Source organism: Sinocyclocheilus anshuiensis, unplaced genomic scaffold (genome assembly GCF_001515605.1).
Source record: "Sinocyclocheilus anshuiensis isolate Anshui unplaced genomic scaffold, SAMN03320099.WGS_v1.1 scaffold1309, whole genome shotgun sequence".
NCBI classification, from domain to species: Eukaryota; Metazoa; Chordata; class Actinopteri; order Cypriniformes; family Cyprinidae; genus Sinocyclocheilus; species Sinocyclocheilus anshuiensis.
In genome coordinates this window covers 49,748-62,359 of record NW_015548286.1, presented here as the reverse complement: position 1 = coordinate 62,359, position 12,612 = coordinate 49,748, and the positions used below count along the sequence as shown (strand labels likewise).

At 38.9% G+C, this 12,612-nt stretch overlaps 2 protein-coding genes and 1 pseudogene across 4 annotated transcripts in view; 1 reads left to right on the top strand and 2 right to left on the bottom strand.

Moving 5' to 3' along the window:
- LOC107655882 (nuclear receptor subfamily 1 group D member 2-like) overlaps positions 1–3,862 on the bottom strand; it is an 11,535-nt pseudogene extending 7,673 nt beyond the window's left edge.
- A 4,007-nt stretch (positions 3,863–7,869) lies between these two features.
- Positions 7,870–12,612, bottom strand: part of LOC107655881 (60S ribosomal protein L15-like) — a 28,703-nt gene continuing 23,960 nt past the window's right edge. Inside the window, exons 1-3 of one of the 2 annotated variants that reach the window (XM_016443494.1) lie at positions 9,540–9,605; positions 8,254–8,435; positions 7,870–8,117 (exon numbers count right to left, since the gene is read on the bottom strand). In XM_016443494.1, coding sequence (XP_016298980.1) covers positions 7,885–8,117; positions 8,254–8,425 — 405 coding nt within the window. In that variant the 5' untranslated portion in view covers positions 8,426–8,435; positions 9,540–9,605 and the 3' untranslated portion in view covers positions 7,870–7,884. Of the gene's footprint in view, positions 8,118–8,253; positions 8,436–9,539; positions 9,606–12,612 lie in introns of those variants that run through there. The other variant, XM_016443495.1, reaches the window with a different exon arrangement.
- nkiras1 (NFKB inhibitor interacting Ras-like 1) overlaps positions 9,607–12,612 on the top strand; it is an 8,475-nt gene continuing 5,469 nt past the window's right edge. Inside the window, exons 1-2 of one of the 2 annotated variants that reach the window (XM_016443491.1) lie at positions 9,607–9,903; positions 11,125–11,225. In XM_016443491.1, coding sequence (XP_016298977.1) covers positions 11,132–11,225 — 94 coding nt within the window. In that variant the 5' untranslated portion in view covers positions 9,607–9,903; positions 11,125–11,131. Of the gene's footprint in view, positions 9,904–11,121; positions 11,226–12,612 lie in introns of both variants that reach the window. The other variant, XM_016443493.1, reaches the window with a different exon arrangement.

Sequence of the window (12,612 nt, the reverse complement as noted above, 5' to 3'; positions counted from 1 at the left end):
TCATCTGTCTGTCTGTCTATCTATCTATCTATCTATCTATCATCTGTCTGTCTGTCTATCTATCTATATACCTATCTGTCTGTCTGTCTGTCTATCATCTGTCTGTCTGTCTATCTATATATATCTATCATCTGTCTGTCTATCTATCTATCTGTCTGTCTGTCTGTCTATCTATCTATCGTCTATCATCTGTCTGTCTGTCTGTCTATCATCTGTCTGTCTGTCTGTCTATCTATCGTCTGTCTGTCTGTCTATCTATCATCTGTCTGTCTGTCTGTCTGTCTATCTATATATATATCTATCATCTGTCTGTCTATCTATCTATATATCTATCATCTGTCTATCTATCTATATATCTATCATCTGTCTGTATATCTATCTGTCTATCAGTTTGTCTATCTATCTATCTATCTATCTATCTATCTATCTATCTATCTATCTATCATCTGTCTCTATCTATCTATCTATCTGTCTATCTGTCTGTCTGTCTGTCTGTCTGTCTGTCTATCTATCTATCTATCTATCTCTGTATCATCTTATACATGTATCTGGATCAAATGTTCATGCAAGGTAACATACTTTTATTTCTTAATTTTTTTAAGGGCTCATCTATTCAAGTTTAAACGCTGAGGTCAAATATGTCGGCCTGTAACCGATTCCATTCTTTGTATCTGGGACACAATGCCAGCTGGAGCTCACCGTCTCTGGACATGCCCACGAGCAGACACTTCTTAAAGCGGCACTGCTGGCATCGGTTCCTGTTGATGCGCGTGATGGGACAGCTTTCGTTCTTAAGGCACTTCTTATACTGAATGTTCTGCTGAATGCTCCTCCTGAAGAAACCCTGCAGGTGCAAAAGTGAAAGAGACAGAGAGCAGTGTCAGGGTCACAGAGCCCACACAGAGAGTAACAGGTGTCGAGCCTCGGGGTCGGTATGGAGAGCAGGTGTCCCGCTCAGGACCGATGACACCCTTCTGTCATGGAGCTTTGCTCTGATGGTTAAACAGGCTTTCTAGGCATAAATAAAGCAAAGTGACATCTCCTTTCAGGACAATGTACAGGTAGATGTTACCCAGATAAGGCATGACAGCCGTGTCACATTGGCCCCATCTAATTCAACAACAGTGACAGTTTAACAGAGAAACAGACACTATAAATGAGCACAAACCGCCTTTACTGAGTAGTAAGCAAAACCGAACAAACATGAGTTTTTCAGACACCCCTTTCTAAACTTTTGACTTCTCTGTATCTCAGAAACAACTAAATTAAACCTCTAGTTCTTAAAATCATATACTGAAATGTGGCTGACGATTCACACTAACACTTAACGTTTTCTCACCTTACATCCCTCACAGGCGTGAACGCCGTAGTGAAATCCTGACGCCACATCTCCACACACTTTACATAGCAGCACCAGCCCATTAATCTCTGCAGGAGCGGAAATACAGAGGGTCAGATGAACAAGGAATTCTCTCTGCGCTCCGATTGGCTTTCTCCTTCTGTTTCCTCAAACAGCTAGAAAACCATTACTACATGATCAAGCTCACAAGGACAAATATAATGAATCTTGCCATGTTAATTGACAAATATCAGCTCATTGCATCATTATTATGATTAATGTGACCAATCTACAATACTTTTTTTTTTCTATTTCTGTTCCATTTTGAACTCCCTGACATATCAAACTGCATAAAAAAAATTACATAGGGAATGTGAATACATGTACATTAGGGTAAACATGAGAAAGCATATTTTTGACATGCTTATTACATAATAATTAACACTATGACAACAGAAATGTGAAAAATTAAACATATTCATATAGTTCCTTAAAATATTGTTACATTTGTAGATGATCAGTCTTTAAGAACTTTAAGAACACTCCACAGATTCCTTTATTTTCATTTAGATCAGTCTCTCACTTGTAATGCTGCTTTTGGCGGTGGAGGACGATCGTGTCTTCCGTGGGCGGGACTGAGGGGCCACAGCGAGGGTCTCGCCCTGTTGGCCCTGCCCCACGTGGGGCGGAGAGCAGGACTGATAGCTGCTCTTGGAGGAGTCGCTGTGGCACGACTCGGGACTGGAGGCCGAGCTCGCAGAGCTAATGTAAGCTATCACTCCACCTGCTGGATGACACACAGAAGAGCAACAAATGTCAAATGACTTTTCAGAGTTAATTTTCCAAATCACGTGGACCCTAATATGCGGATATAAATTATGAAGCATATGAGGACGAGACATGGCCTAGAGGTTGATTCCAGCTTTTTCATGCATCTGTTGACATGCATCACAGTAAATGCAAACCATATAGGTATTACAAACATCATCTTCGCCCGTATGTTTTATTGTAAGCTGCAGCCAGTCTTATTGTCAGAAAGTGGACCAGGCTGTAATGTATCTCTCTGTACGGGTTGACCTGATTTCTGCTGCCCCGCTCTCAATGGTTAGGTAACACCGTTACATAATACCTCTTTCAGGGTGTAGGTCTTACCGGCAAACAATTCAACTCAAATGAAATACTGAGAACTAACAAACAACTTTTTTTCAAACGTTAACATGCTATTATTTGTTAATAATTACAAAGATAAAAAATATCAAATTAAATAAGCACATGCTGATCAGTCAAATAGAAGGAAACTAATATATATATATATATACACAGCTAATGAGGCTCTAATGATAATTTTTCTTCCTTTATCCAAATCCTATTATAAAATTAAATAAATAAATAACGTAAATGAAAGTAAATCCCAACGCCATTTTTCAATTCAGTTCAACTATTTAGTTTATATTTAATTTTCTTTACAAAGAAAAAAACAATGTCATGCCGCTGAGCTGTTGATTGGCGTGTTCTTACATTAGGGTACATTAGGCATGTCTTGGGGGCGGGGTTGGATCCACATCTAGGGGGGGGAGATGGGTGGGTTTAGGGATCAGGGGGTGGAGATGGGTGGGTTTAGGGATATGTAATGTGGGAGGAGTTGGATCTGGATCCTACCACGCCCCCTGGATCTTGTGTTCTGCCTTGAGGACCATCTCGGAAGGTGGGTCAGACTGCGGCCGCCTCACGTGTAACAGCAGCTGCAGATGCATCCATACCGCCATGCAAATTATGCAACACGTACGTCACGACTTCTCTCGACCAATCAGAGCAGACGCACAGGACGCGTAAACACAGACGCACATGGCTAGGCTGAGCGGTCTATGTGAGTCGGGAGACTGTAACCCACAATCTATGGCATAACAACACAAGCCTGGCGCTGTTAACCTACTTAGAGCTCTCCTGCTGAAAATAAAGTAATACAAACCCAAACCACACCTCAATGCACAGTAAACATTCGCGGCATCACGTGCAACTACGTTTCGGTGTCATTTATTAAAATAAGACTACACTGAAGATACCACCGCTTATACAGTCATATTCAGAAGTAAATGTAAACCGTGCTGATCTTACCAGCCTTTGTGAAATCCATGTCCTCCGACAGCTTAGAGCCGCAGTCACCTGTGTGTTAGTGCCGTTTTCACTCCGTTTACAGCAACTCTCTAGTCGCTGTGTGATCTCTCCACCTACACACTACCTGAGGAGCATTTCTAACACACCTACCAGAGAGTCCGAATTACTTAGCGCCGTTTTGATTGGATAAAAAACACCCTCGGGTTATCACAGAAAAAATAAATGAATTCAAACGCTATAATAAAACCCGGAGCGGCTAGAGACCACATCCACACGACCTCGCGTCTATTGCAGGCTCCCTGGTCGCTCTCTGAGTCGACTGGACTTGCTGTAGCTCGGAGTTGTGGATAAACGCAGGGTTAGCGCAGAGAGTGGGTGAGCGTAGCCTGCTAGAGAGCGGAGCTGCAGATCACGTGACCCGCTTCAGGGCGGCTCCGCCCCCAGCTGCATTAGGGTCAGTATAACCCACTGACACACTTTCACTGCTCCTGCGGGGCCTCCTGTGCCCCTCAGCCCACACCCGGAGCGCCCTGGTGACCCCATGCCCTGCCAACTAACCTCTCAGTACATCAAAGGGACGTTTTGATGGCCAGTAGCCTATTTATAGAAATGTGGTGTTTGCTGTGCACCCCAAGTTGAAAAGAGATTTACACTTAAGCTGATTTAGCATGAATCACTTGGTAGCCTTATGGGGTGAAAAAAAATCGAATATTCAAAATTTTAGGTTTTAAATGTAGTCTTGTTTTTAGAACCATTAAAATGTGTATTCTCATTACTATAAAATGTGACCCTGGACCACAAAACCATAAGGGTCATAAGGGTCAGATTTATACATAAATAAATGAGATTTCCATTGATGTATGGTTTGTTAAGATAGGACAATATTTGGCCGAGATACAGCTATTTGAAAATCTGGAATCTGAGGGTGCAAAAAAAAACAAAATATTGAGAAAATCACCTTTAAAGTTGTCCAAATTAAGTCCTTAGCAATGCATATTACTAATCAAAAATTAAGTTTTGCTGAAAATAAAGTAATACAAACCCAAACCACACCTCAATGCACAGTAAACATTCGCGGCATCACGTGCAACTACGTTTCGGTGTCATTTATTAAAATAAGACTACACTGAAGATACCACCGCTTATACAGTCATATTCAGAAGTAAATGTAAACCGTGCTGATCTTACCAGCCTTTGTGAAATCCATGTCCTCCGACAGCTTAGAGCCGCAGTCACCTGTGTGTTAGTGCCGTTTTCACTCCGTTTACAGCAACTCTCTAGTCGCTGTGTGATCTCTCCACCTACACACTACCTGAGGAGCATTTCTAACACACCTACCAGAGAGTCCGAATTACTTAGCGCCGTTTTGATTGGATAAAAAACACCCTCGGGTTATCACAGAAAAAATAAATGAATTCAAACGCTATAATAAAACCCGGAGCGGCTAGAGACCACATCCACACGACCTCGCGTCTATTGCAGGCTCCCTGGTCGCTCTCTGAGTCGACTGGACTTGCTGTAGCTCGGAGTTGTGGATAAACGCAGGGTTAGCGCAGAGAGTGGGTGAGCGTAGCCTGCTAGAGAGCGGAGCTGCAGATCACGTGACCCGCTTCAGGGCGGCTCCGCCCCCAGCTGCATTAGGGTCAGTATAACCCACTGACACACTTTCACTGCTCCTGCGGGGCCTCCTGTGCCCCTCAGCCCACACCCGGAGCGCCCTGGTGACCCCATGCCCTGCCAACTAACCTCTCAGTACATCAAAGGGACGTTTTGATGGCCAGTAGCCTATTTATAGAAATGTGGTGTTTGCTGTGCACCCCAAGTTGAAAAGAGATTTACACTTAAGCTGATTTAGCATGAATCACTTGGTAGCCTTATGGGGTGAAAAAAAATCGAATATTCAAAATTTTAGGTTTTAAATGTAGTCTTGTTTTTAGAACCATTAAAATGTGTATTCTCATTACTATAAAATGTGACCCTGGACCACAAAACCATAAGGGTCATAAGGGTCAGATTTATACATAAATAAATGAGATTTCCATTGATGTATGGTTTGTTAAGATAGGACAATATTTGGCCGAGATACAGCTATTTGAAAATCTGGAATCTGAGGGTGCAAAAAAAAACAAAATATTGAGAAAATCACCTTTAAAGTTGTCCAAATTAAGTCCTTAGCAATGCATATTACTAATCAAAAATTAAGTTTTTATATATTTACGGTAGGAAATGTACAAAATATCTTCATGGAACATGATCTTTACTTAATGTCCTAATGATTTTTGGCATAAAAGGAAAATGGATCATTTTGACCCATACAATGTATTGTTGGCTATTGCTACAAATATACTCATGCTACTTATGACTAATATTGAATAATATTGAGAATAGTGAATTACAGAGAGTTGTGCTTATCTGTCATGAAAATAATGTCCCATTACAACCATTGGTAATAAACTTTGAACAGGCTTTGTTTTTAGGCAAAATATATATTTTGGGGCGTTATGTGACTTCGATATGTTTTAACTATGATCAGGTAAGTCACTGGACGGACATACATACATGCATGCATTCATAAATATATACATAAATCAATCAATCAAATTATTTTTGTTGACATTTTTTGACATGACTTGATTGCTATTGAACAATTTGATTTTTGAACCGTATTCCTTTATATTAAATCTGTACAGATCTACACATCACTTTAAGCTTAAATATTCTAAACCATAAAAAAGAAAGCAAAAAGTAATGAAGGACAGAAGGGGTAAACCTTACTATAAATATGAGTCCAAAGGAGATGTATTTCTAACACATTATTGATTAGTATTAAATTGGCATCTATTGCTGATTCAGTAATGTCACGTTAGGGCCCAAAGATCAATAATGGTGCCTGGTTCTCACACCAAACACTGCTTAGCTTTTCCATTCAAGGCTCCGGCCACAGAGGTCAGGGGTCAGAGGTCAGGGTGTTAGGACCTACGGCTAAATATGTTAGGACAAAAATAAAATTTCAAGGCTAGAGACGCCACAAGGAAGAGTTTAAAAGATTCACAGGCTCTTCCTGAACTCAGACAACGGCCTTCAAATATGAACGTTTAGTGTTGGGTTCATAAGAGTGATCACCTGACACTCACCATTACTAGACTCACCGTGCAGAGCAATAAACTAGCTACAGAATGTTATCTACTAAACCTTTCTGAATGTTGTTCAATTAGATAAAAATATCAAGAAACAATTATTTTAAAGAAAGATAACAATTCACAAGAAGTTGTAAGGTTTAAAGTGATGAAATAATAGAAAATTAGTGCTGCAAATGAAGATAGAAAGAATCATTATGACACTTTGCATTACTCTGTTACATACTCCACTGGGACACCTGTGTTAAAAGCTTTTTCCGCTGATAAATTAGATGTGCAATTTATATTCTGTGCAACTGTCATTAAAATGCTCTCCATTCCACTTTGCATCATGCATATAGGATGGAGTAACATTTACAGTACATCACCGAGTGAGTGTGTGTGTGTGTTCAGCAGTCACACAAAGCATTTGAACTGATGCTGTCTGTCACATACACACACACCCACACACACTCTCTCTCACACACACACACACACTAACACTCTCACACACACACACACACACACACACACACTCTCATGTATTCTTCTCTCTCTCTCTCTCTCTCTCAATATATATATATATATATATATATATATATATATAATCATTTTTTTGCCAGGAAAGATAAACATTACCCATGATTATGCAAAGAAATCGCCACCAATCAGAAAAAAAGCAGTGAGCAAAATGAGCCAAAAGAACTTTGTCATTTATACGGATAGCCATACGGTATGATACTTGCAAAAAAGCATCCTATCTTACAACATCTTTAAATCAATTTGAAATAAATAGCTTTTAATGCCATGCTTCATGGGATTGTAGTTCTTTTTTTTTCCTTTAGTGTTAAGTCTTGTAACTTTGTCTTTTTGTCAGATTTTTAAATACTTTTTCGTTTCAATCAAGTTTGTAACGCAACCTTGTAGCTGGTTGGTTTGATTCTCTTTAGTGAAGACTTTTTTCCAATACCTATGACAAAAATAAGTGGGAAAAATACTTCTGGAAGCAAAGCTGCTGAAAAAGTTAATGTGCATTGCTGCACTATCACAGGACCGAGGGTGTTTGTTCAGACAGAGTTGTTGCTTGACTCTAAAGTACCTGTAACTCGGACACTAATATGACACAGTAATCCTGTCTCAATGGACAAATACATTTCAAGCGATTGAGGCCTTTTAAACAGATTAGGTGCTTACTCGCTAAAATCAGTTCCAGTGTAGATGCGTCCATTATTGACATGGATTACAGGTCATAAAAAAACATAAATGTCAAACCATAAAGCCCTGCATATGCTTTTTAAAAGTGCCCACATACATTTAAAACCTGAGAGCATTGTCGATCACTTTCACTGAATGAAGTAGCAAGATGTCAGTGCGTCTAACAGCAGATCGCCTCTCAGGCTGCTCACATACCTCGGCTACGGACTGCAGGCTGCGTGCAAACTTGATCTGGTTGATGCCGTGGTGCACGGGTTTGCCGTAGGTGGCACCTTTAGGCACGGGGCGCTTGCGGCCTCCACGGCGCACACGTATGCGGTAGATGACGTAGCCTGTTTGGACGAAAGCACAGAGCTAAGATGCACAGTCTCAAGACAACAGAGACAATCTTCAATTGAGTATCAGCTAAACGTGGCGCTTAACTCATTTGGATCAAAAACACTGCTCAACCAGTAAAGCACCACTCACCCTGCTTGGCCTTGTATCCCAGCCGGCGGGCTTTATCGGGTCTGGTGGGCCTCGGGGCCCGGTGAAGGGCCGACAGCTGACGGTACTGCCAGCACCGCACGCGCAGCAGAAACCTCATCACATCCGACTGCTTCTTCCTCCAGAGCTCCTGCATGTACTTGTACGCTCCCATGATGCCTCACCTGCAGCACCAAAAGTCAGGTTAACGACCACGCCGGGAAAACACTGCAACACAAGTCATATGCGTTTTGATAGTTGACATGATGCTGCCTCTAAAACTATGTTATAAAGCGGAGTTCCGGTGCTTGATTCTGATTGGCTGAGCCACGTTTGAAGCCGTTGTAAATTACTCCACAAACACACACCTTTGTTTACTTCTGTGTGTTGCTCGGCAACCACTTTGTTGGAACCACAACCGTTTTCATTGTTTGGTGGAAGAATACTGTTTTTATTAATATCATTACACTTTATTTGCTCTGTTTTATTTTGTGAAACCTTACTACGTACATGGAATAACCGTTTCATTTATAACAGCTAAGGGGCGTTCACGTCGTGCCTAAAACCCCCTCAGCGGTTATAAATTCACTGTAAACCACGGCTTCACGGGGCTTATTGCTTTAATAAACTGCATTTTACTCACTGCTTTATGACCATAATCCAGTCTTAATTGAGACTGCATGGAACTTTTACATTTTTAATACAAATGACAACTTTTTTTTTTAATTGAAGGCGGCAAAAAAATTAAGAAACACGTTATGCACTTCATCGTAAACGGCCAGATACATTTTAAGTCAAATCTTTATGTCTGAGCAGCTTTTTATCAACCATAAACCAGCAAGTGTGTATGAGTTAATATTATCATGAGTAAGAGCGATCTGATGTCTCAGTCCACAGATACAAAACAGCTGTTTCAGGGGGATTATAGAATAATAATGCAGTGTAATATCTGCCCAACATGGCAACCGTTACATGCAGTCACAACTGTACTCTTCAACCACAGACAGCGATTTAAATAACCGTTATAAATAGAACTCCTGAAAATGACATGACAACGTAACGTTTAACTCAGTTTTGACATAAACGGAAGAAAACGCGCCAGCAACTCTCCTCTCCACAAACCGCTTTAAAACCAGCGCGCCACATCATTATGGCGGGAAATGAGCGTCAGAGAGTAAAGCTCAGGTATTCCGCACACAACACACGAAAGGTGTGACTCGGATGATATTAAACGCATTCAGATTTTTGATGGATTCTACATTCAGAAAAATGACAAGAGTCTCGCTTACTTGATGGCGTACTAACCGGAAAGAGAGAGAAAAGTTACCCATAATGCTTTATGAGGCTGTTCCATCGTGTTTCCGGCTCCGTTGTTAAAGATTTCTGGGAAATGTAGTCCTAGCTAGGAATTTGATTTTAACTTAAAGCATCAAATGTATTTAACCAACAAGCTACCCAGCGTTGCAACATGTTTCTGAAATTTCAGACTAAATAGTATGATTTCACTTTTCGCAAGGGTTCAGGAAAAGAAGAAGCGAGGGCTCGTCTCCCGGAAGTGACATTAGCTGAAGCACACACTGAAGTCTCATGTTGACGATCATCTGATTTATCATCGATCAGATGTTTATTGTTTATCGTCTGTCAGTCCGCGAGGTGAGTTAGTATTTCTCAGTGTGCCTCTAACTGATGAATGAACGCATGCTAATATCTTTTCTTCACAAGCATCTCATAACAAACAGCAAACTGAGCTTTACGTGCAGATTATTTCGGCTATATATTCAGATATTTCATGTCATTTTAAACACTTGTCACTGTTATGCACAGTGGGGTCCAGAATGTCTGGGGCCACAATGAAAATCGGGGATGTTTCTTTTTTATTAATTAAATCGGCAAACAAACATTAAAAATAAAGAAGCGCTCGCATTGCGAAAGTCAGTTGCGTTACTTGTGATGTGAAATCTTTTGCTAATCTTTTTTATTATTATTTTTTCACTGAAAATCAAAATGCGCTTTCTGGAGAGCATGTGCGTCAGGTTTTGCCAATTCATATACTTTTAATATATTATATATTAAACATGATATTACGTCAAGGTTTCCCAAGCTGGGCTTTGTGAAGGAACTGCAGGGGGTTCATGAAAAGCTAATACTTCATTAAATCATAAAAATGTTAAATTAAAAATTAAAATCTATCAAAAAAACAAAAAAACTTACTGAGAAAATGAAATATTTTGTTTGTCATGTGACCATTAACCAGCCAGAGACCCTTGAACATGCAGATGTGATACTTGTTTATTAAAATATTTCTTTTAAAATCTCAGGTGTACTTCAAGTAAATATATTAGGTGAAAGATGACAACAAAAAGTGTGTGAATCTGTGCATTTGAATGTGTTTGAAAGACAAAAGCCTTCCAAAGACGTAAGTAACACACGGTTAAATAACCTACAGAGTGATAATTCAAATAAAAATCAATGTGTTGAAATGTCGAGAAAACACTTGTTAAAACTGAAATGATTTCTGTAAATCCAGTGCTCAAATGCTGTGGCCTCTGGTTTCTGTGCAACCTGCGCAGTGACTTCTGAATCGATATTTTAGAAAGGAACATTTAAACGATGAAAAAGAGGAATTAGGGAGAATCAATAAATAATTTATTGCTATTGTGTGAATAATATGCAATCATGTAATCAATAAAAAGTAACTGTAGTCTGATTACAAGTATTTTAAAATGTAGTTTACTCTAATTACAAGTACTTTATTTTTGTAATCTGATTACATGTAATCAGTTACTCTGCGTATAGCTGTGAATATATCTGTGATGTTTGTTACACGACTGCTCTTCTGGTCGGTGATGTGATGTGATGTGTGTTTGTTCCAGCAGTGATTATGGGGAAGGGGTGTAAGGTGGTGGTGTGTGGGATGGCGTCTGTGGGGAAAACAGCCATCCTGGAGCAGTTACTGTACGCCTCTCACACTGTAGGTATGTGTGAGGATCATTCCTTATATGGAAATATGAAATATGATTTAAAATAACACTTTTCTATTTGAATATACCTTAAACTGTAATTTATTCCTGTGATGCACAGCTGAATTTTCAGCATCATTGCTCCAGTCTTCAGTGTCACATGATCTTCAGAAATCACTCTAATATGCTGATTTATTATCAGTGCTGGAAACAGTTGTGCTGCTTAATATTCTTTTGGAGCCTGTGATAGTTTTTCAGGATTCTTTGATGAATAAAACGTCAAAAAGAACAGCATTTATTTAAAATAGAAATCTTTTGTAACAATATACGCTGTCATTCAAAAGTTTGGGGTCAGTAATTTTTTTTCTTTCTTTTTTTGAAAGAAATGTATACTTTTATTCAGCAAGGATGCATGTGTTAAATTGAAAAAGAGGTAGTAAAGACTTATATTGATAGAAAATATTTCTATTTTGAATAAATGCTGTTCTTTTTAACTTTATATTCATCAAAGAATCCTGAAAAATATCAAATATTAAGCAGCACATCAGTTTCCAGCACTGATAATAAATCAGCGTCATATAATGATTTCTGAAGATCATGCGACACTGAAGACTGGAGAAATGATGTTGTTACAAAAGAGTTTTACTTCAAATAAGTTCTGTTACATGAACTTTCTATTCATTCACTGAAGACTGGAGTAATGATGCTGAAAATTCAGCTTTGCTTCACAGAAATAAATTACATTTTAAAGTATATTAAAATAGAAAACCATTATATTAAATTGTAATAATATTTCACAACATTGCTGTTTTATCTGTATTTTTTATCAAATAAATGCAGCCTTGATGAGCAGAAGAGACTTCTTTAAAACACATTAAAAATCTTACAGATCCCTAACTTTTCAATGGCAGTGTATATATATATATATATTACTTTTCACACTTGCATAACACCTGCTAACACTCTAGCAATAAGAAATGCTTTGTTTTTAAAGACATCATAATAAGAGTTAGTGGTGAATTAGATATGTAAAAATCAGCATGAGTTCTTACTAACTTACAGACCGACTGAAATATATATATATTCCAATTCCAGATTTCATAATATTGCTGTTTTACTGTATTGTTGATCAGCTAAATGCAGCCTTAAGAGACTTCATTAAAAACATTTAAGAATCATAATGTTTCCAAACTTTTGACAAGTACTGTATATAGATAGATAATATGCCATTTAAAAAAATAAAATATATCTGATTTAAAATAAATAAGAGTGGCAAACATTGTCCGATAATGAATTTCTTCTGATTTGTAAGTAAGTCATGATGCAGATGATTAGCTGTGGTCTGGTGAAACTGCTGGAGATGTTGTCACGCTGACTCTGAGTGTGTGTCTGTGTGTGCGTG